This window comes from Struthio camelus, chromosome 35 (genome assembly GCF_040807025.1).
Source record: "Struthio camelus isolate bStrCam1 chromosome 35, bStrCam1.hap1, whole genome shotgun sequence".
Classification (NCBI taxonomy): Eukaryota; Metazoa; Chordata; class Aves; order Struthioniformes; family Struthionidae; genus Struthio; species Struthio camelus.
This window is the reverse complement of record NC_090976.1, coordinates 1174690-1201660: the sequence shown is the minus strand read 5'-3', so window position 1 is coordinate 1201660 and position 26971 is coordinate 1174690. Positions and strand designations below refer to the sequence as shown.

Sequence of the window (26971 nt, the reverse complement as noted above, 5' to 3'; positions counted from 1 at the left end):
ACGGCAGCCAATAGAAAGAGGCGGTTGCTAAAGCGCGGGGGGGGGCACGGCGCATGCGCCGACAAGCGGGGGCGGGGCCTGGGCTGCAGGGGACAAGCCCCGCCCCCTCCCCCCCGCTGCAGGAAGGGGAGGGCGGCGCAGCAGCCGGGAGGTGCCCATAGCGGCTATAGGGCCTCGATTCTATAGGGGGCCGAACCTCTCCATAGGGGCTGGCATGGCAGGAGCTGCCTGGAGCCCAGGGGATACCCAGGCGCTGGAGGGATCTCCTATGGGGGGGGGTGAGCCCACCCTACCCGGCTATAGGCCCTGTGGCGCTCGCTATAAGGCCCTGGGGGTGCCCTATGGGGGCACCCTATAGACCCCTGCCCCCAGCATCCGGGCCCAGGCACGCAGGCGCTGCGGTTAGTCCAGTCTTTATTGCCCCGGAGCCCCCGGGGGGGGGCAGCAGACAGACCGGGGGGTCCAGGGGGGGGGGCAGCCCCATGTTCCCCCCCCGGGTTGTTCCCATATAGGCCCCCCCCTGCTTCCAGTCTCTCTCCCGTCATTTGGTCACAGTCTTCGTGTCATCCGCCCTCTCCCTCTGCTTTGGGACCCCCCCCAACAAATTCGGGGGGGGGGCCCGTTTGGCACCGGCGTCTGGTTCGGCAGCAGTGGGGGGGGGGGTGGCAGGGCCCCCCGAGGCGCAGGACTCCCCTAAGGCAGCTCGGCGGGGGGGGGCGCATGGGGAACCCCCAGTTCTAGGGTTAGTGTCATGGGGGGAAGCCCCTAAAAAGGTGCTGAGACACCCCTCAAAAGGGTGCTGAGATCCCCCAAATCGGACAAAGGCTCCCCCAAAGGGTGCTGAGATGCCTCAAAAAGGTGCTGAGATCCCTCAAAAGGGTGCTGAGGTCCCCCAAATCGGGTGAATGTCCCCCAAAGGGTGCTGAGCCCCCCCCAGGGGTGAGGCCCTCCCTTTTTCTGGGGGTGGGGGTGCCCAGCAGGGTTTCCTGGGGGGGGGGGTCCTAGGTGCCAGGGGGGTGTTTCAAGGGTCCCTTTTGGGACCATTTCGAAATTCATTTTGGGGGGGGGGCCACTCCTGGGGAGGCCATTTGAGGGCACCCTTTTGGGGGTCCCACCTTAGGGTGCCATTTTGGGGGTCCCTTGGGGTCCCTTTGGGGGGGCCATTTCAGGACACCCCCTTTCAGGGGTACCTCCCAGGGTACCATTCTGGGGGGTCCCTTTTGGGGGTGCACTGGGGGGGGAGGTCACTCAGGGGGGACACAGACCCCCCCCCCGGCTCACTCGATCTCCAGGATGAGGTCGTCGCCCTCGAGGCTCATGCCCGGCCGCACGTGCAGCCGGGCCACCGTGCCGGCCAGCGGCGCCGTCACCACCGTCTCCAGCTTCATGGCGCTGAGCACGCAGAGCGGCTGCCCCTTGGCCACCACCGCCCCCGGCGCCACCCGCACCTCCACCACCTCGCCCGGCATCGGCGCCCCCACCTGCCCCTTGGCCCCCCGCTCCGCCTTCGGGTGCACGTGCATCTCCTGCAAGTGGGGACAAGGGACACGGCTCAGGGGGGGGCACGGACACCTCAGGCTGCCGCCGGCGGCTCGCGGCACCCCTGGGAGCCCCCATATCCCATGGGACCCCCCCCCATGGCCCCAGGGACCCCTCCATCTCCCCCAGTGTCCCCTGGGACCCTCGTAGGGTCCTCCATAGCCCCAGTGCCCCCCCCATATCCCCCAGTGTCCCCTGGGACCCCCCAGTGTCCCCCTCGTGGCCCTGAGGTTCCCCCCATATTCCCTAGGACCCCCCCCAGTGTCCCCAGGGATCTTCTCCTGTGTTCCCTTGGACTCCCCTAGAGCCCCCAGGACCCCCCCCAAGTCCCTTCAGACCCCCCAATGCCCCCCATAGCCCCAGGACTCCCCCCATGGCCTATGGGAATCCCTCTGTGTCCCTTGGGTCCCCCTTGGGGACCCCCCTATGGGTCTCCTGAGCCCCCCCCTGCGTCCCCTGGGACCCCCCCATGTCCCCTGGGACCCCCCCCAGTGTCCCCTGGCCCCCCAGCCCCCCCATGCCAACCTTCATCGCCTGAGTGTCCCGCACGAGGATGGAGCGCAGCTGCCCGTTGAGCTCGAAGAAAACCTCGCGCTGCCCTGCGGCGTTGAGGTCGCCCAGCGCCAGCGCCTTGATGTGCAGCGTCTTGCCCCGCTCCAACTCCACCTGTGCCCCGGGCCGCCACGAGCGTGCGAGGGCCGTGCAAGTGTGGAGGGCCACCATGAGCGTGCAAGAGCCACCGCAAGCGCGTGACGACCACTGCGAGCGTGCGCGGGCGAGCATGCACAGGCGTGCGAGAGCACTAGAGCCAGCAGGCAGCCGGGGTGCCGGGCTGTGCCCTCCCTGAGCCCCGCCCACTTGCATTGGACCCGCCCCTCTGGCACTGCCCACCCCGAAGCTCCGCCCACGGCCCCACCCACTGCTCAGGCCCCACCCCCGGTAGCCTCACCTCCTAGGCCCTGCCCTATCATGTTGATGACCCCCAGTAAACCCCTCCCATAAACCACACCCCTTTGGCTCCTCTCCAGGAGCCCCGCCCCAGATCCTACAAGCCCCACCCCTGACTAAGCCCCGCCCTGACTAAGCCCCACCCCTAAGCCCTGCCCCAGAACCCTGCTACCTGCCCCACCCAAGCCCCGCCCCCTCCCGCAGGCCCCGCCCACCTCAAACTCCTCGGCGATCTTGGGCCCCTCGAGGAAGAGGCGGGTGCCGAGGCAGTCGACGGGGCCGAAGGTGGCGGTGAACTCCCGGAAGTTGTCATACACCTTGGGGTACATGGCGGCCGAGAGCAGGTCCTCGGGGCCCGGCGGCGTCCCGTGCCGCGCCTCCAGCTCCTGGCTCAGCGCCTCGAAGTCCAGCGGCGGCAGCGAGGCCCCCGGGCGCCCCTCCACCCGTGGCAAGTCCTTCAGCACCTGCGGGCGCCCGCCACCGTCACTGCCAGCCCGGCCACGGCCACCCGGCAACTCCAGTTGTCCTGTTGCTAGGGTCCCGGCATCCCCAGCTGCCCTGTTGCTAGGGTCCTGGCATCCCCAGCAACCCCAGCCACCCCGTTGCTAGGGTCCCGGCATCCCTAGCAACCCCAGCCACCCCGTTGCTAGGGTCCTGGCATCCCCAGCAACCCCAGCCACCCCGTTGCTAGGGTCCCGGCATCCCCAGCAACCCCAGCCGCCCTGTTGCTAGGGTCCCGGCATCCCCAGCTGCCCCGTTGCTAGGGTCCTGGCATCCCTAGCAACCCCAGCCACCCCGTTGCTAGGGATCTGGCATCCCTGGCAACCCCACCTGCCCCTTTGCTAGGGCCCCAGTGCCCCCGGCAACCTGTTGCTAAGGGATGGGTGCCCCTGGCAACCCCAGCTACCCTGTTGCTAGGGTCCTGGTGCCCCTGGCAACCCTGTTGTTCTGTGGCAGGTGCCCCGGTAACCCCATCTCCCCCTTGCTAGCACCTGGGTGCCCCGGCAACCCCGTTGCTAAGGCATGGGTGCCCTCGGCAACCCATGCTCCCTAGTCCCTCCAATCCCCTCCCAGTGCCCCCCAGTGCCCTCCCCGTGCCCCCTGCGCACCCGGGAGCGGAAGGGCTCGGGGAAGCCCCCCGGCGGCGTGCCGATGTGACCCTGCAGGAACTCCACCACGGAGCGGGGGAAGGAGAGCTCGTCCGCCCGCGCCTCCACCTCGGCCCGCGACAGCCCGTTCTGCACCATGAACTGCGCCAGGTCGCCCACGATCTTCGACGATGGCGTCACCTGCACGCCCCACCGCGGCACCGTGTCACCGCTGCCCCAGGACCTGCCCCGCAGCACCACCGCGGCCCCCCGGCCTGCCCCACAGTGCCGCCGCCGCATTGGGACCTGCCCCACGGTGTCACCATGCCACCTAGACCTGCCCCACAGTGTCATCGCCACATCGGGATCTGCCCTATGGTGTCACCGTGCCACCTAGACCGGCTTCTAAGTGTCACCATCGCATCGGGACCTGCCCCACAGGGACCATCCCCATGAGGACCATCCCTATGGTGACTGCCCCATGAGGACCATCTCCAGGGAGCCCATCCCCATAGCGACCTGCCCCATGAGGACCTGCCCCACGAGGACCGTCCCCACGAGGACCATTCCCATGGTGACTGCCCCACGAGGACCATCTCCAGGGAGCCCATCCCCATAGCGACCTGCCCCATGAGGACCTGCCCCACAGGGACCATCCCCATGAGGACCATCCCTATGGTGACTGCCCCACGAGGACCATCTCCAGGGAGCCCATCCCCATAGCGACCTGCCCCATGAGGACCTGCCCCACGAGGACCGTCCCCACGAGGACCATTCCCATGGTGACTGCCCCACGAGGACCATCTCCAGGGAGCCCATCCCCATAGCGACCTGCCCCACGAGGACCATCCCCTCGGGGACCTGCCCCATGGTGCCCTGCCCTACAAGGCCCTGCCCCACAGGGACCTCCCCCCCCGCAGGAGCCCCCCGAGCGCGCCGGCGGCCCCACCTTGATGAGGTCGCCGAGGATCTTGTTGGCCTCAGCATAGGCCTTCTTCACCTCCTTGAACTTGTGGCCCAGCCCCATGCTGTGGGCCTGGAAGTGCAGGTTGGTGTACTGCCCGCCCGGGATCTCGTTCTCGAAGACGTCCGCGTTGCCCGACTTCATGGTGGCCGTGCAGTCGAAGGCGGCGTAGAGCCCCCGCGCCGCCTCCCAGTACTCGCTGTACTCGAACACCCGCTCCAGCGCGATGCCTGCCGGCGGCAGGGGGACGTGTGGCACCAGGCGCCGTGGGGACGGCAGGGAGGGGGTCAGGGATCGGGGACCCCGGGGACGGAGACCCCGGGGATGGGGACGACGGGGACGGGGACATTGAGGATCAGGGAGTCCAGGGACGGGGACCTTGGGGACAGGGATCTCGGGGACCCTGGGGATGGGGACGGGGACTCTGGGGATCAGGGACCCTGGGATGGCGCCTGCGGGGACCGCGGGGACAGGACAGAGACAGGGAACTTGGGGGCAGGGACCTCAGGGATGGTGCGGGCATTGCCATGGCATCGCCGCAGCAACGTTGGTGTCGCCACGGCAACGCTACCATCACCGGGGCATCACGGCGGCAGCGGTGGCGGGGACGTACCGGTGTCGAGGGGGGTGCCGCGGAGGCAGGCGACGAGGGCGCCCATGCTGGGCTGCGAGGTCATGCCGGCCATGGCGTCGACGGCCACGTCGACCACGTCGGCGCCGGCGGCGGCGGCGGCCAGCATGGAGGCGACGGCGGCGCCGGCCGTGTCGTGGCTGTGCACGTGCAGCGGCAGCTCGGGGAAGCGCTGCCGCAGGGCCCCCACCAGCAGGCGCGCCGCCGCCGGCGTCAGCAGCCCCGCCATGTCCTGGGGGGCGCGGGGGTCAGGGGGGCGCGGGGGGGGTCCGTCTGCCCCCCCATGTCCTGGGGACCCCCGACGCTCCCTCCTTGCACCCCAACCCCCCCTCCCTGCACCCTAGGGACCCCAATGCCCCTTCTTTTTACCCCGTTGACCCCTCTCTGCTCCCCAGGGACCCCCCAGCCCCCCCTCCCTGCACCCTGGGATCCCCCAGGCCCCTCTCTCTGCACCCCAGGGACCCCAATACCCCTCATTTTACCCCATTGCCCCCTCCCTGCGCCCCAGGGACCCCCCAGCCTCCCCTCCCTGCACCCTGGGATCCCCCAGGCCCCCCTCTCTGCACCCCAGCGACCCCAATACCCCTCATCTTACCCCATTGCCCCCTCCCTGCGCCCCAGCGACCCCAATACCCCTCATTTTACCCCATTGCCCCCTCCCTGCGCCCCAGCGACCCCCCAGCCCCCCCTCCCTGCACCCTGGGATCCCCCAGGCCCCTCTCTCTGCACCCCAGCGACCCCAATACCCCTCATCTTACCCCATTGCCCCCTCCCTGCGCCCCAGGGACCCCCCAGGCCCCCCCCCGCTCCCCAGGGACCCCCAATGCCCCCTCTCCGTGCTCCAGGGCCCCCCAGGGCCCCCCGCCGGCCCCGGGCGCCCACCTTGATGCAGAGGATGTGGGTGCCGGCGGCGACGAGCTCGCGGGCCAGCGCCAGGTAGTAGTCGAGGCCGTACTTGGTGCGGGCCGGGTCGGCCACGTCGCCGGTGTAGGAGATGGCGGCCTCGACCACGGCGCCGGCCCGGCCCGCCGCCTCCACCCCCAGCAGCAGGTTGGGCAGGTAGTTGAGCGAGTCGAAGACGCGGAAGATGTCCATGCCGTTGGCCGCCGCCACCTCGCAGAACCTGCGCCCCCCCCCACCGCCGTCACGGGGGGCGCGGGGGGGGCAGAGGGGTCACAGGGGGGGGCGGGGGGGGCGGCGGGGTCACGGGGGGCGCGGGGGGGGCGGCGGGGCCGGCAGGGTCACGGGGGGTGCGGGGGGGGCAGAGGGGTCACGGGGGGTGCGGGGGGGGCAGCGGGGTCACGGGGGGCGCGGGGGGGCGGCGGGGTCACGGGGGGCGCAGGGGGGGCAGCGGGGGCAGTGGGGGGCCTGGGGCACGGGGGGGGCGCAGGGGGGGCAGCGGGGGCGGTGGGGGGCCTGGGGCACGGGGGGGGCAGCGGGGCCGGCGGGGTCACGGGGGGGGCAGCGGGGGCGGCGGGGTCATGGGGGGAGCGGGGGGGGCAGCGGGGGCGGTGGGGGGCCTGGGGCACGGGGGGGGCAGCGGGGCCGGCGGGGTCACGGGGGGGGCAGCGGGGGCGGCGGGGTCATGGGGGGAGCGGGGGGGGCAGCGGGGGCGGTGGGGGGCCTGGGACACAGGGGGGGCAGCGGGGGCGGCGGGGTCATGGGGGGCGCGGGGGGGGCAGCGGGGGCGGTGGGGGGCCTGGGGCATGGGGGGCGCAGGGGGGGCAGCGGGGTCACGGGGGGTCACAGGGTCATGGGGGGCAGCAGGGTCACTGGGGGTCGTGGGGAGGTCAGCAGGGGTCACGTGCCCCCCCGTGCCCCCGCCCCCCATATCCCCATGTCCCCCCGTGTCCCTGTGCCCCCCGCATCCCCCCGTGTCCCCCCCCCGCGCACCGGTAGACGACGTTGTCGGGGTAGTTGGTGTAGCCGACGGCGGTGGCGCCCCCCCCGCCCCCCCCGGACCCCCGCGCACCGGTAGACGACGTTGTCGGGGTAGTTGGTGTAGCCGACGGCGGTGGCGCCCCCCCCGCCCCCCCCGGACCCCCGCGCACCGGTAGACGACGTTGTCGGGGTAGTTGGTGTAGCCGACGGCGGTGGCGCCCCCCCCGCCCCCCCCCCCAGGACCCCCGCGCACCGGTAGACGACGTTGTCGGGGTAGTTGGTGTAGCCGACGGCGGTGGCGCCCCCCCCGCCCCCCCAGGACCCCCGCGCACCGGTAGACGACGTTGTCGGGGTAGTTGGTGTAGCCGACGGCAGTGGCGCCCCCCCCGCCCCCCCCGGACCCCCGCGCACCGGTAGACGACGTTGTCGGGGTAGTTGGTGTAGCCGACGGCGTTGGCGCCCCCCCCGCCCCCCCCGGACCCCCGCGCACCGGTAGACGACGTTGTCGGGGTAGTTGGTGTAGCCGACGGCGTTGGCGCCCCCCCCGCCCCCCCCGGACCCCCGCGCACCGGTAGACGACGTTGTCGGGGTAGTTGGTGTAGCCGACGGCGTTGGCGCCCCCCCCGCCCCCCCCGGACCCCCGCGCACCGGTAGACGACGTTGTCGGGGTAGTTGGTGTAGCCGACGGCGTTGGCGCCCCCCCCGCCCCCCCCGGACCCCCGCGCACCGGTAGACGACGTTGTCGGGGTAGTTGGTGTAGCCGACGGCGGTGGCGCCCCCCCCGCCCCCCCCCCCAGGACCCCCGCGCACCGGTAGACGACGTTGTCGGGGTAGTTGGTGTAGCCGACGGCGGTGGCGCCCCCCCCGCCCCCCCAGGACCCCCGCGCACCGGTAGACGACGTTGTCGGGGTAGTTGGTGTAGCCGACGGCAGTGGCGCCCCCCCCGCCCCCCCCGGACCCCCGCGCACCGGTAGACGACGTTGTCGGGGTAGTTGGTGTAGCCGACGGCGTTGGCGCCCCCCCCGCCCCCCCCGGACCCCCGCGCACCGGTAGACGACGTTGTCGGGGTAGTTGGTGTAGCCGACGGCGTTGGCGCCCCCCCCGCCCCCCCCGGACCCCCGCGCACCGGTAGACGACGTTGTCGGGGTAGTTGGTGTAGCCGACGGCGTTGGCGCCCCCCCCGCCCCCCCCGGACCCCCGCGCACCGGTAGACGACGTTGTCGGGGTAGTTGGTGTAGCCGACGGCGGTGGCGCCCCCCCCGCCCCCCCCCCGGACCCCCGCGCACCGGTAGACGACGTTGTCGGGGTAGTTGGTGTAGCCGACAGCGGTGGCGCCCCCCCCGCCCCCCCCCCGGACCCCCGCGCACCGGTAGACGACGTTGTCGGGGTAGTTGGTGTAGCCGACGGCGGTGGCGCCCCCCCCGCCCCCCCCCGGACCCCCGCGCACCGGTAGACGACGTTGTCGGGGTAGTTGGTGTAGCCGACGGCGTTGGCGCCGCGCAGCAGCATCTGGAAGGGGATGTTGGGGATGAGCTGGCGCAGGTCGCGCAGCCGCTGCCAGGGGCACTCGTGCAGGAAGCGCATGGCCACGTCGAAGGTGGCGCCTGCGGGACACGGCCGTCAGCGCCGGGCGAGGGGCTCGCCCCTCGTGCGAGGGGGGCGCCCCCCGGGCAAGGGGGCACCCCTCGTGCAAGGGGAGACCCCCCCGGGCGAGGTCGGTGCCCCCTCGTGCAAGGGCCTCATCCCCTCGTGCAAGGGGAGCACCCCTCGTGCAAGGCCCACACCCCCTCGTGCAAGGCCCACACCCCCTCGTGCGAGGTCGGTGCCCCCTCGTGTGAGAGGGACACCCCTCGTGCAAGGCCCACACCCCCTCGTGCGAGGTCGGTGCCCCCTCGTGCAAGGGCCTCATCCCCTCATGCAAGGGGAGCACCCCTCGTGCAAGGCCCACACCCCCTCGTGCAAGGTCGGTGCCCCCTCGTGTGAGAGGGACACCCCTCGTGCAAGGCTCACACCCCCTCGTGCGAGGTCGGTGCCCCCTCGTGCAAGGGCCCCGTCCCCTCGTGCAAAGGGGACGCTCCTCGTGCAAGCCCCGCGCTTGTGCAAACCCTGCCCTCTGGTGCAGCCCCCGCCTGCCTCGTGCCAGCCCCGCCCACTGCGTGCAACCCCCCCCACATTCCTTGTGCAAGCCCCGCCCCCCAGTGCCTGCCCCGCCTGCCTGGTGCAAGCCCCACCCACCTTGGGCGAGCCCCGCCCTGGTGCTGGCCCCACCCCTGGCTCCAGCCCCGCCCCCATCATAAGCCCCACCCCCAGCCCCACCCATGCCTCACCCGGGGCAAGCCCCGCCCCAGCCCCACCCTCTCCCCTTTTGTAGGCCCCACCCCTCAGCTCGGCCCCGCCCCCTCGGCCCCGCCCCCTCGGCTCACCTCACCCCCCTCGGCTCAGCCCCGCCCCTGGTCAGGCCCCGCCCCCAGGTCAGGCCCCTCCCCCGACTCGGCCCCACCCCCTCGGCTTGCCCCGGCTCTCAGCCCCAGCCCTTCAGCTCGGCCCCGCCCCCTCGGCTCGGCCCCACCCCCTGTTAGGCTCCGCCCAGATCAGGCCCCGCCCCCTCAGCCTCAGCCTGTTACCTCCATCCCCTCGGCTGGCCCCGCCCCCTCAGCTCAGCCCCTACCCCTTGGTCCCAGCCCCTCGACTCGGCCCCGCCTCCCGGCCAGACCCCGCCCCCCCGGCCAGGCCCCATCCCCTGGCCAGACCCCGCCCCTGCCCCATCAGGGCCCGCCCCCTGGGCAGACCCTGCCCCCCGGCCAGGCCCCGCCCCCCGGCCAGGCCCCACCCCCGGCCAGGCCCCGCCCCCCCGGCCAGGCCCCACCCCCGGCCAGGCCCCACCCCCTGGCCAGACCCCGCCCCTGCCCCATCAGGGCCCGCCCCCTGGGCAGACCCCGCCCCCCGGCCAGGCCCCGCCCCCCGGCCAGGCCCCGCCCCCGGCCAGGCCCCATCCCCTGGCCAGACCCCGCCCCTGCCCCATCAGGGCCCGCCCCCTGGGCAGACCCCGCCCCCCGGCCAGGGCCCGCCCCCGGGCAGACCCCACCCCCGGCCAGGCCCCGCCCCCCGGGCAGACCCCACCCCGGCCAGGCCCCACCCCCGGCCAGGCCCCGCCCCCGGCCAGGCCCCGCCCCCCGGCCAGGCCCCGCCCCCGGCCCGGCCCGGCCCGGGGGGGGCGCTCACCGCCCCAGTTCTCGAGGCTGAAGAGGGCCCCGAAGGCGCGGGCCACGAAGGGGGCGACGCGGGCCAGGTCGCGGCTGCGCACGCGGGTGGCCAGCAGCGACTGGTGGGCGTCGCGGAAGGTCGTGTCGGTGAGCAGCAGCCCGCGGCGGCCCCGCACCGCCCGGGCGAAGGCCGCCGGCCCCTCGGCCGCCAGCACGGCCCGCAGCCCCGGCGGCGGCGGCCCTGCGGCACCCGCGGCACCCGCGTCACCCGCCGCGGACCCCGCTGCCGGGGCGGCAACACGCCAAGGACACGCGCGTCGCCCCCCCCGCCCCCCTGCTGGGCTGGGAACACGCCAAGGACACGCGTGTCGCCCCCCCCGCCCCTCTGCTGGGCTGGGAACACGCCAAGGACACGCGTGTTGCCCCCCCCCGCCCCCCTGCTGGGCTGGGAACACGCCAAGGACACGCGTGTCGCCCCCCCCGCCCCCCTGCCGGGGCGGGAACACGCCAAGGACACGCATGTCGCCCCGTGTCACTCCCCCTGCTGGGCTGGGAACACGCCAAGGACACGCGTGTCGCCCCGCCTCACTCCCCCCACCTCCCTGCTGGGCTGGGAACACGCCAAGGACACGCATGTCGCCCCCCCGCCCCCCTGCTGGGCTGGGAACACGCCAAGGACACGCGTGTCACCCCGTGTCACTCCCCCTGCCCACCCGCTGGGCTGGGATCACGCCAAGGACACGCGTGTCGCCCCCCCCCGCCAGGCTAGGAGCATGCCGAGCACACGCGTGTCACCCCGTGTCACTCCCCTCCACCCCCCCCCCACCAGGGTGGGAACACGCCAAGCACACGCGTGTCGGGGGGGCGCTCACCCGCGGGCAGCGGGGGGGGCGCGGGGTCCACGGGCGCCGCCTTGGCCTTGACGGGCAGCGGGGTGCTGGGGCCGTTCACCATCACGTGGCCTGGGGGGGTCGGGGGGGTCAGGCGACTGCAGGACCCCCCCCGGGGACCCCCGACCCCCCCAGGGACCCTCCGGACCCCCCTGGGGACCCCCAACACCCCTCAGGGACCCTCCAGACCCCCCCGGGGACCCCCTAGGGACCCACGACCCCCCCAGGGACCCTCCGGACCCCCCCAGGGACCCCCAACACCCCCCAGGGACCCTCTGGAGCCCCCCCAGGGACCCTGCAGGGACCTCTGACCCCCCCAGGGACCCTCAGGACCCCCCCGGGGACCCCTAAGACCCCCCCAGGGACCCTCTGGAGCCCCCTAGAGACCCCCTAGGGACCCCCAACACCCCCAGGGACCCTCTGGAGCCCCCCCAGGGCCCCCAAATGACCCCAGGGCCCCTCAAGACCCCTGGAGACCCCTCAGGGACCCTCTGAAGCCCCCCCAGGGACACCCTAGACCCCCCTAGGGACCCTCCAGACCCCCCCGGGGACCCTTTGGGGCCCCCCCGGGACCCCAAAACTCCCCTGGCATCCTCTAGAGCCCCCCTGCACCCCTCAAGACCCCTGGAGACCCCCCCAGGGACCCTCTATACACCCTCAGGGACACCCTGAAACCCCCCTAGGGACCCTCCAGACTCCCCTGGGGACCCTCTGGAGCCCCCCAGGGACCCCCAACACCCCTGGAGACCCCCTAGGGACCCCTAACACTGCCAGGGACCCTCTGGAGCCCCCCCTAGGGCCCCCAAATGACCCCAGGGCCCAAGACCCCTGGAGACCCCTCAAGGACCCTCTGGAGCCCCCCCAGGGACACCCTAGACCCCCCAGGGACCACCAAGACCCCCCAGAGACCCTCTGGAGCCCTCTAGGGACCCTCTGGAGCCCCCTGGAGACCCCCAAAACCCCTTGGGGACCCTCTGGAGCCCCCCAGAGCCCCCCAAGACCCCTGGAGACCCCCCAGAGACCCTCTGGAGCCCCCCAGGGACACCCTAGACCCCCCAGAGACCCCCAAGACCCCCCCCAGAGACCTCTGGACCCCCCTAGGGACCCTCTGGAGCCCCCCAGAGCCCCCCAGGACCCCTGGAGACCCCCCAGAAACCCTCTGGACCCCTCTAGGGACCCTCTGGAGCCCCCTGGGGACCCCCAAAACCCCTTGGGGACCCTCTGGAGCCCCCCAGAGCCCCCCAAGACCCCTGGAGACCCCCCAGAGACCCTCTGGAGCCCCCCAGGGACACCCTAGACCCCCCAGAGACCCCCAAGACCCCCCCAGAGACCTCTGGACCCCCCTAGGGACCCTCTGGAGCCCCCCAGAGCCCCCCAGGACCCCTGGAGACCCCCCAGAAACCCTCTGGACCCCTCTAGGGACCCTCTGGAGCCCCCTGGGGACCCCCAAAACCCCTTGGGGACCCTCTGGAGCCCCCCAGAGCCCCCCAGGACCCCTGGAGACCCCCCAGAGACCCTCTGGAGCCCTCTAGGGACCCTCTGGAGCCCCCCGGGAACCCCCAAAACCCCCCGGGGACCCTCTGGAGCCCCCCCAGGGCGGCCCCGGGACCCCCGAGCGCACCCAGGTAGTGGAGCAGCTTCTGGGCCCGGTTGTGCGCGGGGCGCAGCAGGAAGAGCTCGGGGTTCTCGTCGATGAACTGGGTGTCGACGGCGCCGCCCAGGAACTGCGGGTGCGCCAGGACGTTCTGCAGGAACGGGATGTTCGTCTGCGGGACAGCGGGCGTCAGCTCCACGCACGAGGACCCCGGCGCGCGAGGACCCCGGTGCGCGAGGACCCCCGCGGGCATCAGCTCCACGCACGAGGACCCCGGCGCGCGAGGACCCCGGCGCGCGAGGGCTCCGGTGCACGAGGACCCCCGCGGGCATCAGCTCCACGCACGAGGACCCCGGTGCGCGAGGATCCCCGGCGGGCGTCAGCTCCACGCACGAGGACCCCGGCGCACGAGGATCCCCGGCGGGCGTCAGCTCCACGCACGAGGACCCCGGCGCGCGAGGACCCCGGTGCGCGAGGACCCCGGCGCGCGAGGATCCCCGGCGGGCGTCAGCTCCACGCACGAGGACCCCGGCGCGCGAGGACCCCGGTGCGCGAGGGCTCCGGTGCACGAGGACCCCGGCGCGCGAGGACCCCGGCGGGCGTCAGCTCCACGCACGAGGACCCCGGCGCGCGAGGACCCCGGCGCGCGAGGACCCCGGTGCACGAGGACCCCGGCGCACGAGGATCCCCGGCGCACGAGGACCCCGGCGCACGAGGATCCCCGGCGCACGAGGATCCCCGGCGGGCGTCAGCTCCACGCACGAGGACCCCGGCGCGCGAGGACCCCGGCGCGCGAGGACCCCGGCGCACGAGGACCCCGGCGCACGAGGATCCCCGGCGCGCGAGGACCCCGGCGGGCGTCAGCTCCACGCACGAGGACCCCGGCGCGCGAGGACCCCGGCGCGCGAGGACCCCGGCGCACGAGGACCCCGGCGCACGAGGATCCCCGGCGCACGAGGATCCCCGGCGGGCGTCAGCTCCACGCACGAGGACCCCGGCGCGCGAGGACCCCGGCGCGCGAGGACCCCGGCGCACGAGGACCCCGGCGCACGAGGATCCCCGGCGCGCGAGGACCCCGGCGGGCGTCAGCTCCACGCACGAGGACCCCGGCGCGCGAGGACCCCGGCGCGCGAGGACCCCGGCGCACGAGGACCCCGGCGCACGAGGATCCCCGGCGCACGAGGATCCCCGGCGGGCGTCAGCTCCACGCACGAGGACCCCGGCGCGCGAGGACCCCGGCGCACGAGGACCCCGGTGCGCGAGGACCCGGCGCGCGAGGACCCCGGCGCGCGAGGACCCCGGCGGGCATCAGCTCCACGCACGAGGACCCCGGTGCACGAGGGCTCCGGTGCACGAGGACCCCCACGGGCATCAGCTCTGGCGTGCAAGGACCCGCGCCGGTGTGCCAGGGCTCCGGTGCACCAGGGCTCCGGCGTGCAAGGACCCCGGCAGGCGTCAGCTCCGCGCACGAGGACCCCGGCAGGGACACCAGAGCTCCGGTGCACGAGGACCCCGGCCGGCGTGCCAGGGCTCCAGCGTGCAAGGACCCCGGTGCACGAGGGCTCCGGTGCACGAGGGCCCCCGCGGGCATCAGCTCGGCGCACCAGGGCCCCGGCCGGCCGGCGCACCAGAGCTCCCCGTGCCCGGCTGGCTGGCGCAGGCCCAGCCATCGCACGAGCCCCGTCCCCGTCCCCGTGCGTTGCACCAGTCCCTAACCCCCAAGCGCTGCGCAAGCCCTGTTCCCGCACCTTGCACAAGCCGTGTGTGCTCCTGCGCGGTGCACGAGCCCTGTGTGTGTGCCCGTGCGTTGCACGAGCCCTGCGTGTCCCCACGCACTGCACGAGCCCCACACGTTGCACGAGCCCTGCACATCCCCGCGCGTTTCACGAGCCCTGTGCATCTCCGCATGTTGCACGAGCCCTGCGCATCCCTGTGCGTTGCACGAGCCCCACACGTTGCACGAGCCCTGCACATCCCCATGCGTTGCACAAGCCCCATGCATTGCACGAGCCCTGCGCATCCCCGCACGTTACACGAGCCCTGCGCATCCCCGTGCATTGCACAAGCCCCACACATTGCACAAGCCCTGCGCCTCCCCACGTGTTGCACAAGCCCCACACGTTGCACGAGCCCTGCACATCCCTGTGCGTTGCACGAGCCCTGCGCATCCCCGGGCGTTGCACGAGCCCTCCGCATCCCCGGGCGTTGCACGAGCCCTGCACGTTGCACAAGCCCCGCGGCCGTCTCCGCGCGTAGCGTGAGCCCCGTCCCGGCGCACTGCACGAGCCCTGCACGTTGCACGGGCCCCACGCGCTGCACGAGCCCCGCGCATCCCTGCACGTTGCACGGGCCCCACGCGCTGCACGAGCCCCGCGCATCCCTGCACGTTGCACGGGCCCCACGCGCTGCACGAGCCCCGCGCATCCCTGTGCGTTGCACGGGCCCCACGCGCTGCACGAGCCCCGCGCATCCCCGTGCGTTGCACGAGCCCCACGCGCTGCACGAGCCCCGCGCATCGCCGCGCGCCCGGCGGCACCTTGACGCCGCGGATGCGGAACTCGGCCAGGGCCCGGCGCATCTTGGCGGCGGCGGCGGGCTGGTCGGGGCCGTGCGCCACCACCTTGACCAGCAGCGAGTCGTAGTGGGGCGAGATGAGGGCGCCCTGGAAGGCCGAGGCGCCGTCCAGCCGGATGCCCATGCCCTCGCCGCTGCGGAAGACCTGCCGGGGACGGCACCGCGCTGCCACCGCGCCCGGGGACGCCGGGGGACACGGGGGGGACAGGGGACACGGGGACACCGGGGGACATGGGCTCGCGGGGGGGCCATGGGGACGTGGGGGGACACGGGGACGTGGGGGGACAGGCGGGGATGCGGCGGGGGACAGGGGACACGGGAGGACACAGTGACACCAGGGGACATGGGCTCGCGGGGGGGCCATGGGGACGTGGGGGGACACGCGGGGGGGATACAGGGGGACAGTGGGACACGGGGATGTGAGGGGACACGCGGGGATGTGGGGGGGGACAGGGGACACTGGGGAACACGGGGGGACACGGGGACACGGGGGACATGGGCTCGCGGGGGGGCCATGGGGACATGGGGGGACACTGGGGAACACGGGGGGATGCGGTGACACCAGGGGACATGGGCACATGGGGGGACACGCAGGGATGTGGGGGGACATGAGGGGACGGGGGGGGACGGGGGGATGTGGGAGGATATAGGGGGACAGCGGGACATGGGGGTACACGGGGGGACACGGGGGACGCTGGGGGACATAGGGGGACACAGGGGGACATGGGGGGACACGCGGGGATGTGGGAGGATATAGGGGGACATGGGGACGTGGGGGGACACGAGGGGACGTAGGGGGATATAGGGGGACATGGGGACGTGGGGGGACACGAGGGGACGTGGGGGGACACCGGGGGGCCCCCGCAGGGTGCCCAGGGCCCCCGGGGCCGGGGGGCGTCACCGTCACCTCGATGCGGCCGGTGTCGGGCTGGAAGCCGCGGGCCGGGTCCTCGGTGGTGACGCGGCACTGGATGGCGCAGCCGCGGGGCCGCACCGCCGCCTGGCGCAGCCCCAGCTCCGGCAGGCTCCGGCCCTCGGCCACCCGCAGCTGCGCGTGCACCAGGTCCACCCTGCGCGGCCGCCAGCACCCGCATGGGCCCAGGCGTCCGGGCCGCGCCCCCCGCCCCCGCGGCCACCCTGCGCGGCCGCCAGCACCCGCACGGGCCCAGGCGTCCGGGCCGCGCCCCCCGCCCCCGCGGCCACCCTGCGCGGCTGCCAGCACCCGCACGGGCCCAGGCGTCCGGGCCGCGCCCCCCGCCCCCGCAGCCACCCTGCGCAGCCGCCAGCACCCGCACGGGCCCAGGCGTCCGGGCCGCGCCCCCCGCCCCCGCGGCCACCCTGCGCGGCTGCCAGCACCCGCACGGGCCCAGGCGTCCGGGCCGCGCCCCCCACCCCCGCGGCCACCCTGCGCGGCTGCCAGCACCCGCACGGGCCCAGGCGTCCGGGCCGCGCCCCCCGCCCCCGCGGCCACCCTGCGCGGCCGCCAGCACCCGCACGGGCCCAGGCGTCCGGGCCGCGCCCCCCGCCCCCGCGGCCACCCTGCGCGGCTGCCAGCACCCGCACGGGCCCAGGCGTCCGGGCCGCGCCCCCCGCCCCCGCGGCCACCCTGCGCGGCTGCCAGCACCCGCATGGGCCCAGGCGTCCGGGCCGCGCCCCCCACCCCCGCGGCCACCTTGCGCGGCTGCCAGCACCCGCACGGGCCCAGGCGTCCGGGCCGCGCCCCCCGCCCCCGCGGCCACCCTGCGCGGCTGCCAGCACCCGCACGGGCCCAGGCGTCCGGGCCGCGCCCCCCGCCCCCGCGGCCACCCTGCGCGGCTGCCAGCACCCGCACGGGCCCAGGCGTCCGGGCCGCGCCCCCCACCCCCGCGGCCACCTTGCGCGGCTGCCAGCACCCGCAGGGGCCCAGGCGTCCGGGGGACGCCAACCCCCACCCGCCAGGGACTCCCTTCCCCCTCCCGCTCCCCCACCCCGCCAGGGGCCCCGGCGTCCGGGCGGCTCACCCGGTGATCTCCTCAGTGACCGTGTGCTCCACCTGCAGCCGCGAGTTCACCTCGATGAAGTAGTAGCGGCCGCCCTGGTCCACCAGGAACTCCACGGTGCCGGCGTTCTCGTAGCCCACCTGCCGCCGGCGCCGGTCAGCCCGGACGCCTGGGCCCCGCCACCCCCGGACGCCTGGGCCCCACCACCCTCGGACGCCTGGGCCCCACCGCCCCCGGACACCTGGACCCCACCGCCCCCAGATGCCAGGGCCCCACCACCCCCGGACGGCGGGTCCCACTGCCCCCAGACGCTAGGGCCCCGCCACTCCCGGACGCCTGGGCCCCGCCACCCTCGGACGCCTGGGCCCCACCGCCCCCGGACACCTGGGCCCCACCACCCCCGGACGCCAGGGCCCCACCACCCCCAGACGCCAGGGCCCCACCACCCCCAGGCGCCGGGGCCCCACCACCCTCGGACGCCGGGTCCCACTGCCCCTGGACGCCTGGGCCCCGCCACTCCCGGACACCTGGGCCCCACCACCCCCGGACACCTGGGCCCCACCACCCTCGGACGCTGGGTCCCACCGCCCCCGGACGCCTGGGCCCCCGGACGGACAGGGGTGGAGCCAGCTGGTGGACACCAGGGACCCCTCGGGGCAGGGAGAGGGGCTGCCAGCCCCGGACGCCTGGGTCCTCAGGGTGGGGGCCTGCAGCCCGGACGCCAGGGCCCCCCGCGCACCTGCTGGGCGAGGCGGACGGCGTCGGCGGCCAGGCGGCTGCGGAGCTGGGGGTCGAGGCAGGCGGCCGGCGCGATCTCCACCACCTTCTGGTGCCGGCGCTGGATGGAGCAGTCGCGCTCGTAGAGGTGGATCACGTTGCCGTGATGGTCCCCTGCGCCGGGGGGGCGGGCCGGGGCGTCAGCGCCCGCCGCCAGAGCCCAGGCGTCCGGGCCCCCCCCCGCCGCCGCGCCACCCCGGCCGTACCCAGGATCTGGACCTCGATGTGCCGCGGGCGCTCGATGAACTTCTCCACGAAGAGGGCGCCGTCGCCGAAGGCGGCCAGAGCCTCCGAGGACGCCCGCGTGAAGCTCTCCTCCAGCTCCTGCGGGGACGCGGCCCGGACGCCTGGGTCCCCTCGGCCACCCGGACGCCTGGGTCCCTCCCCCGGACGCCTGGGTCCCCTCATCTCCCAGGGCTTGGGGACACCTGGATGTTGGGGTCCTTCACCCGGAGTCCCACCCGAGGGTGCAGGGATCCCAGACGCCAGGGAGGGAAGGGCTGGGGCAGGGCGGGGGGGCCTGGACGCCAGGGCCCCACAGGGTGGGGGGGAGGGAAGGGCTGGGGCAGGGCAGGGGCAGCCCGGATGCCGGGGCCCGCGGGGCAGGGGGGCGGGGGGGAAGGGGCGGCCCGGACGCCTGGGCCCTGCAGGGTGGCAGGTGGGGGTGAAGGGCAGGGGCGGCCCGGACGCCAGGGCCCGCGGGGCGGGGGGGCAGGGGCGGCCCGGACGCCTGGGCCCCGCAGGGTGGCAGGTGGGGGTGAAGGGCAGGGGCGGCCCGGACGCCGGGGCCCGCGTACCTCGGGGGCGCGGACGACGCGCATGCCGCGGCCGCCGCCGCCGTGGGCAGCCTTGAGGATGACGGGGAAGCCGGCGTCGCGCGCGAAGGCCTCGGCCTCGGCCAGGGCGGCCACGGGCGCCTCCGAGCCCGGCACCACCGGCACCCCTGGGTGGGGGGGTGGGGGGGGGCGTCAGCCATGGCCGCAGGGGGGCCCCAGCGCCCCCCCCGCCCACCCCACCGCTCCCAGAACCCGCCCAAAACCTGCCCCACAGCCCCCATAGCCCGCCCCATAGACCCCATAGCCCCCCATAGCCCGCCCCATAGACCCCATAGCCCCCCACAGCCCCCATAGCCCGCCCCATAGACCCATAGCCCCCCATAGCCTGCCCCATAGACCCCATAGTCCCCCACAGCCCCCATAGCCCGCCCCATAACCCACCCCATAACCCACCCCCAGCCGCCATAACCCCCCATAGCCCCCATAGCCCACCCCATAGCCCGCCCCATAGCCCATATAGCCCGCCCCATAGGCCCCATAACCTGCCCCATAGCCCACATAACCCCCCTGTAGCCCCCATAGTCCCCCATAGTCCCCATAACCTGCCCCTTAATCCACCCCATAGCCCCCCATAACCCCCCTTAGCTCCCATAACCCACCCCATAGCCCCCCATAGCCCACCCCATAGACCCATATAACCCCATAGCCCCCATAACCTACCCCATAGCCCCCCATAACGTGCCCCATAACCCCTAATAACCCACCCCATAGCCCCATATAACCCCATAGCCCCCCCTAACCTACCCCATAACCCCCCATAACCCACCCCATAGCCCCATATAACCCCATGACCCCCCGTAACCCACCCCATAGCCCCCATAGCCCCATAGCCCATATAGCCCGCCCCACCGCCCCCCACCGCCCGCACCGGCGCGCTGGGCCAGCCGCCGGGCCTCCAGCTTGTCGCCCATGAGGCGGACGACGCGGGCCGAGGGCCCCACGAAGCGCAGGCCGGCGGCCACGCACGCCTCCGCGAACTCGGCCCGCTCCGACAGGAACCCGTAGCCGGGGTGCACGGCGTCCACGCCGTTCTCCTGCGCCGCGGCCCGAGGCGCGTGGGCCCCGGCGTCCGGGCGGCCCCGCTCCCCGGCCACCCTGCGCCCTCCGCTCCCCGGGGCCCCGGCGTCCGGGCGGCCCCGCGCCCCGGCCACCCCGCGCCCCGGCCACCCCGCTCCCCCCGCGCCCCGGGGCCCCGGCGTCTGGGTGGCCCCGCGCCCCGGCCACCCCGGCACCCCGCTCCCCCCGCGCCCCGGCCACCCCGGCACCCCGCTCCCCGGGGACCCCCTGCACCCTGCTCCCCGGGGCCCCGGCTGTCCGGGCGACCCCACGCCCCGGCCACCCCGGCACCCCGCTCCCCCCGCGCCCCGGGGCCCCGGCGTCCAGGCGGCCCCGCGCCCCGGCCACCCCGCTCCCTCCGCTCCCCGGGGCCCCGGTGTCCGGGCGGCCCCGCGCCCCGGCCACCCCGGCACCCCGCTCCCCCCGCGCCCCGGGGCCCCGGCGGCCCCGCGCCCCGGCCACCCCGGCACCCCGGGGCCCCGGCGTCCGGGCGGCCCCGCGCCCCGGCCACCCCGCGCCCCCCGCGCCCCGGGGCCCTGGCGTCCGGGCGGCCCCGCGCCCCGGCCACCCCGCTCCCCCCGCGCCCTGGGGCCCCGGCGTCCAGGCGGCCCCGCGCCCCGGCCACCCCGGCACCCCGCTCCCCCCGCACCCCAGCCACCCCGCTCCCCCCGCACCCCGGGGACCCCTGCTCCCCGGGGCCCCGGCATCTGGGCGACCCCGCGCCCCGGCCACCCCGGCACCCCGCTCCCCCCGCACCCCGGGGCCCTGGCGTCCGGGCGACCCCGCGCCCCAGCCACCCCACGCCCCGGCCACCCCAGCACCCCGCTCCCCCCGCGCCCCGGCCACCCCGGCACCCCGCTCCCCGGGGACCCCCTGCACCCTGCTCCCCGGGGCCCCGGTGTCCGGGTGACCCCCGCGCCCCGGGGCCCCGGCGTCCAGGCGGCCCCACGCCCCGGCCACCCCAGCCACCCCGCTCCCCCCGCACCCCGGGGACCCCCTGCTCCCTGCTCCCCGGGGCCCCGGCGTCCAGGCGACCCCGCGCCCCAGCCACCCCGCGCCCCGGGGCCCCGGCGTCCGGGCGCACCTGGGCCACGCGCAGGATGTCGGCGGCGTGCAGGTAGGCCTGCACGGGCGGCAGCCCCCGGCCCACCAGGTAGGCCTCGTCCGCCTTCTGCCGGTGCATCTGGCCCGTGTCCTGCTCCGAGTACACGGCCACCGTGCGGATGCCCAGCTCCGTGCAGGCCCGGAACACCCGGATGGCGATCTCGCCTGCGGGGGACACGGGGGGACGTGGGGGACACGGGGGGACACGGGGGACGTGGGGGGGACCCGGGGGGACCCGGGGGGACATGGGGGGGACACGGGGGGACGTGGGGGGGACACGGGGGGACACGGGGGGACGTGGGGGACACGGGGGGACACGGGGGGACACGGGGATGGCCCTGGGGCGATCTCGCCTGCGCGGGGACCCCAGACATGGCCGCATGCCGCGACACGGGGACACGGGGACACACAGGGACACGCGGGGCCATGGGGACACATGTGGACACGGGGACGTGGGGACGCGCGGGGCCATGGGGACACGTGGGGATGGGGACACGCGGGGACATGGGGACACATGTGGACATGGGGACGTGGGGACACGCGGGGACACATGGGGACACGCGGGGACACGCGGGGACGTGGGGACACGCGGGGACACCCCGGGGTGATCCTGCCCGTGACACAGGCGCACGGGGACAGGGATGGGGACGGGGACACGCGGGGGGACGGGGACGCGCCCCACGGGGACACTCACCGCGGTTGGCCACCAGCACCTTGCGGATGGGCTGGTAGGAGACGGCGCGGGCGGCCAGGGGCAGCGGCAGCCCCCGCCGGCGCCCGGCGCCCAGCAGGGCCCGGCCGCCCCGGCGCAGGCACAGCCGCGACATCTGCGGGCGGCGGGAGGCGGCCTCAGCGCCGGCGAGGGGCCCAGGCGTCCGGGCGGCCGCTCCCAGGCGAAGGGGCCCAGGCGTCCGGGCGCCCCGCTGCCCTCCGACCCCCTCCCGAACCCCGCACTGGCCGCCCAACCCTGATACGAGACAGCGGAGAATCCCCCACCGCAGCGAGGGGCCCAGGCGTCCGGGCCGCCCTCCCCAGGCGAAGGGGCCCAGGCGTCCGGGCGCCCCGCTGCCCTCCGACCCCCTCCCGAACCCCGCACTGGCCGCCCAACCCCGATACGAGACAGCGGAGAATCCCCCACCGCAGCGAGGGGCCCAGGCGTCCGGGCCGCCCTCCCCAGGCGAAGGGGCCCAGGCGTCCGGGCGCCCCGCTGCCCTCCGACCCCCTCCCGAACCCCGCACTGGCCGCCCAACCCCGATACGAGACAGCGGAGAATCCCCCACCGTAGCGAGGGGCCCAGGCGTCCGGGCGGCCGCTCCCAGGCGAAGGGGCCCAGGCGTCCGGGCGCCCCGCTGCCCTCCGACCCCCTCCCGAACCCCGCACTGGCCGCCCAACCCCGATACGAGACAGCGGAGAATCCCCCACCTCCCACCGCAGCGAGGGGCCCAGGCGTCCGGGCGGCCGCTCCCAGGTAAAGGGGCCCAGGCGTCCGGGCGGCCACCTTTGTCCCAGTGCCCTCTGACCCCCCCATCCCAAAATGGGGGGGGGTGAGCTCAACCCCTGTGTGACACATCAGAGAACCACCCCCCCCCCCAGGAAGGGGCCCAGGCGTCCGGGCCTTCACCCCTGCCCCGGTGCCCTCTGACCCTGAAACATGGCGGGGGGGGGGGCGGCCCAACCCCGATACGAGACAGCAGAGAATCCTCTTCTCCCTCCCCCCCCCGCAGGAAGGGGCCCAGGCGTCCGAGCGGCCACCTTTGTCCCAGTGCCCTCTGACCCCCCCATCCCAAAACGTGGAGGTGGGGGGGGGGGCCCAACCCCTACACGACACATCAGAGGATCCCCTCCCCCCTGCAGCAGGGGGCCCAGGCGTCCGGGCCTCCCACCCCCTGCAGCAGGGGGCCCAGGCGTCCGGGCCTCCCACCCCTACCGCACGCAGAGGCCGAGGGACCCAGGCATCCGGGCCCCTGCCTGGTGCCCTCTGGCCCCGAAATGTGGGGGGGGGACGGGGGGGATCAACCCCTATAGGAGACATCAGAGAACCCCCACCTTTACCCCCCCACTACCGTCCTGCACCTAAGGGACGCCCCACTGCACCCCACTACCATACTGCACCTAAGAGATGCCCCCCCACCCCCAAGGCACCCCACTGCTACCATACTGCACCTAAGAGATGCCCCACTGCACCCCACTACCATACTGCACCTAAGAGATGCCCCCCCACCCCCAAGGCACCCCACTGCTACCATACTGCACCTAAGGGACGCCCCACTGCACCCCACTACCATACTGCACCTAAGAGATGCCCCCCCACCCCCAAGGCACCCCACTGTTACCATACTGCACCTAAGAGATGCCCCACTGCACCCCACTACCATACTGCACCTAAGAGATGCCCCCCACCCCCAAGGCACCCCACTGCTACCATACTGCACCTAAGGGACGCCCCACTGCACCCCACTACCATACTGCACCTAAGAGATGCCCCCCCACCCCCAAGGCACCCCACTGTTACCATACTGCACCTAAGAGATGCCCCACTGCACCCCACTACCATACTGCACCTAAGAGATGCCCCCCCACCCCCAAGGCACCCCACTGCTACCATACTGCACCTAAGGGACGCCCCACTGCACCCCACTACCATACTGCACCTAAGAGATGCCCCCCCACCCCCAAGGCACCCCACTGTTACCATACTGCACCTAAGAGATGCCCCACTGCACCCCACTACCATACTGCACCTAAGAGATGCCCCCCACCCCCAAGGCACCCCACTGCTACCATACTGCACCTAAGGGACGCCCCACTGCACCCCACTACCATACTGCACCTAAGAGATGCCCCCCCACCCCCAAGGCACCCCACTGTTACCATACTGCACCTAAGAGATGCCCCACTGCACCCCACTACCATAGTGCACCTAAGAGACGCCCCCCCACCCCCAAGGCACCCCACTGTTACCATACTGCACCTAAGGGACGCCCCACTGCACCCCACTACCATACTGCACCTAAGAGATGCCCCCCCACCCCCAAGGCACCCCACTGTTACCATACTGCACCTAAGGGACGCCCCACTGCACCCCACTACCATACTGCACCTAAGAGATGCCCCCCCACCCCCAAGGCACCCCACTGTTACCATACTGCACCTAAGGGACGCCCCACTGCACCCCACTACCATACTGCACCTAAGAGATGCCCCCAGTACCCCACTACCATAGTGCACCTAAGAGACGCCCCCCCACCCCCAAGGCACCCCACTGCTACCATACTGCACCTAAGGGACGCCCCACTGCACCCCACTACCATACTGCACCTAAGAGATGCCCCCAGTACCCCACTACCATACTGCACCTAAGAGACACCCCCAGCCCCCATGGCACCCCACTGTTACCGTAATGCACCTGAGAGACAGCCCCAGTGCCTGAATACTGCAGGGCGCCCCCGAGGCAGCCCCAGAGCACCCCACTGCCTCCTCAGCGCACCCAAGAGCCTCCCCCCCGGCGCCACCAGCACCATAACGCCCCTAAGACAGCGCCCCACAGCACCCCAGTGCAAGGCGCTGTATAACCCCCCCCGGCCCTTTTTGGGGGGGCTACCGTAGCGCACCTAAGAGCCGCTCCACGCCAGCCCTCCCGAAAGGCGCCGCGCGTCTTAAGAGCCGAGCGGCGGCTCAAGGCTGGCGGCCAAGCCGGGGAGGCGCCGGGCCAAGGCCTCCCCTCCTCGGGAAGCGGGACACGTCCGCGCCAGGCTGCGGCTGGCCCCGGCCCCGGCCGCGACGGGGAAGCCCTTGGGGGGGGGGGGGAGCGCCCGGGGTGGCACCCGGGGGTCACCCCTCACCGAACGGGGCGCTGGGCGGGACGGTCCCCCCGCTTCAAGGGGTCCTGAAAGCAGGTGGCTGCAGGGGGGGGGGAGGGGGGGTGCTGGGACAGGCCTCCGCCTGCGGCCCCGGGCATGCAGCGAGCTGGCACGGCCTCAGCTGGCCTCGGCACAAAGGGCCCCTTGAAGCAGCACCGGCCGCCCGGATCGGGCCGAATCGAATTAGCCTTCTTTGTTCTCTCCCTAATTAACAGGCGCTAAGCGGCAGGAGGGATTAAATTAAATGCCGGCCTGGGGGGGGGGGCCTCGGACCCCTTCCCCGGCTCGAGGACGGTCCCAGCCCCTTACGAGCCGCTGGAGAATCCCCCCACGGCCCCCAGTGCTCCCAGTCGGGGCTGCCCAGGGGAGCAGGTGGGGGGGGGCCGGGCCCCCCGGGGCGCCCCGGGGCCCCTCTGCCTACGCACACGCGTCGCCCGCACACGCACGCTCCGTGCGCGCAGGCGTGCCGTGCACACGCAGCCCCCCCCCCCCACCGCGTGCCTCCCTCGCACGAGCGCGCGGGGCCTGGCAGCCGCGCCAGCCCGCCCCCCCTCGCACGGGCCTGCACCGCCTCGCACGAGCACCTGCCTTGCACGAGCGCCTGCCTCGCACGAGCGGGTCCCCCTTGCACGAGAGCCTCCCTCGCACGAGCGCGTGCTGCTCCTGGCAACCTCGCCTGGGCAAACAGCGGCAGGCTCGCGCCTGCCCCGCTCTCGCACGCCGCCTCGCACGCTCCTCGCACGCCCCGGCTCCCCGCCGGCCGCGTAAATCATTGACGGGCCGGGGCGGGAGGGCGAAGTCCGGCGCGCCGGGGCCCCGCGACCGTTCACCTCCCGCCCCTGCCCGGCCCCCTATGGGGCCCATATAGGCCCCCCCCCAGCCCCGCGCAGCTGAGCCGCTCGGGGCCGGACAGACGGACGGACGGATGGGGAGCTGGGGACGAGCGGAGCCAAACTGGGGGCACTAGGTTGTACCGGGATGGGGGTCCCGGGCCATATAGGGGCTCCCCATCCCTATAGGGTCGATAGGGGCAGAGCCAGCCCGTATAACGGGACTAGGTCACATGGAGGCTGGTTCCTATAGGGGTTCCCAGGCCTTTACAGGGGCTACCAGCCTCTACAGGGCCCTGGGGGTGGACCCAGCCCATCTAGCAGGGACTGGGGCACATGGGGGCTGGTTCACATAGGGGGCTCCAATACGCGTGAGGGTCCCAGTACATATGGAAGGGTCCATGATCTATAGGTGGAGCAGCTCTCGGACCAGGTCCCAGCCCATATGGAAGGTCTCAAGCCTGAGCAGGTGGGTCCCTGATCCCTATAGGGAGATCCCAGCCCCTATAGGGGTCCCTGGTCCCTATAGGCAGCTCCTAGTCTCTACAGGAGGGTGGCTGGCCCCTATAGGGGTCCCTGGTCCCTATAGAGGGTCCCGGTTCCTATAGGTGGTCCCCGGGCCCTATAGGGGTCCCGGGCCCTATAGGGGGTCCCCGGTCCCTATAGGGGTCCCCGGGCCCTACAGGGGGTCCCGGCCCCTATAGGGGGCTCCTAGTCCCTACGGGGGGGTCCTCGTCCACATGAGGGCACAGGTCACGTGGGCCGGTCCATATTGGGGGGGGGGGTCCCGGACCAGGTCACGTGGGTCCCCGGTCAAGCGGGTTTCGGTCCGCACCGGGAGTCCCGGTTCGTAGAGAGCCGGTCCCGGTTCGGGTCACGTGGGACCCGGTGCACCGGGCCCCCCCCCGCGTTCCGGTCCACGTCACGTGACGGCGCCTCCCGGGTCACGTGAGCCCCGATCCCCCTCCCGCCCCCCGACTCACCGTTCCGCCGCCGCTGCCGCCGCTTCCTCCCCCCGCGTCGCCGGCCGTCCCGTTAGCCCCGCCCCCGGCTCCCCATTGGCCAGCCGGCGCTCCGCCCCAGGCCCCCCCCCAGGCCCCGCCCCGCCGCGCTGTCACTCACCGCTCCCCCCGCGCCCTCTAGCGGCGGGCGGCGGTGGCAGGCGCGCCTCATTGGCCAGCCGCTTCCCGCCTCGCCTCGCTATTGGTCGAAACCAT

General features: G+C 74.4%; 1 protein-coding gene across 2 annotated transcripts; it reads right to left on the bottom strand.

Moving 5' to 3' along the window:
• Nucleotides 1-400: 400 nt before the first annotated feature.
• Nucleotides 401-26775, bottom strand: PC (pyruvate carboxylase). Of its 2 annotated transcripts, none has more exons than XM_068923608.1 (21): nt 26738-26775; nt 21759-21891; nt 21045-21229; nt 19773-19938; nt 18866-19011; nt 18275-18392; nt 18031-18182; nt 17313-17431; nt 16220-16382; nt 15275-15457; nt 12766-12910; nt 11127-11216; nt 10274-10495; nt 8499-8655; nt 6053-6293; nt 5153-5402; nt 4525-4769; nt 3597-3776; nt 2703-2951; nt 2065-2205; nt 401-1526 (listed from the first exon to the last, which is right to left on the bottom strand). In XM_068923608.1, the coding sequence occupies exons 2-21, from the start codon at nt 21889-21891 to the stop codon at nt 1278-1280; spliced, it is 3534 nt and encodes a 1177-aa protein (XP_068779709.1). In that variant the 5' UTR covers nt 26738-26775; the 3' UTR covers nt 401-1277. The 2 variants fall into 2 exon arrangements, with proteins under 2 accessions (XP_068779709.1, XP_068779708.1); XM_068923607.1 differs by lacking the exon at nt 26738-26775 and adding an exon at nt 25513-25653.
• Nucleotides 26776-26971: the final 196 nt, after the last annotated feature.

Bases quoted from the DNA above. Each gene is read 5' to 3' on its own strand.
- PC (XM_068923608.1), bottom strand. From the start codon at position 21,891: ATGTCGCGGCTGTGCCTGCGCCGGGGCGGCCGGGCCCTGCTGGGCGCC. The intron at 19,012-19,772 runs GTGCGGGCGGTG...CCCCCCACCCAG, and splicing joins GCGGCTGGCCCAGCGCGCCG to GGGTGCCGGTGGTGCCGGGC. The intron at 8,656-10,273 runs GTGAGCGCCCCC...CGTGTCCCGCAG, and splicing joins CAGCCTCGAGAACTGGGGCG to GCGCCACCTTCGACGTGGCC.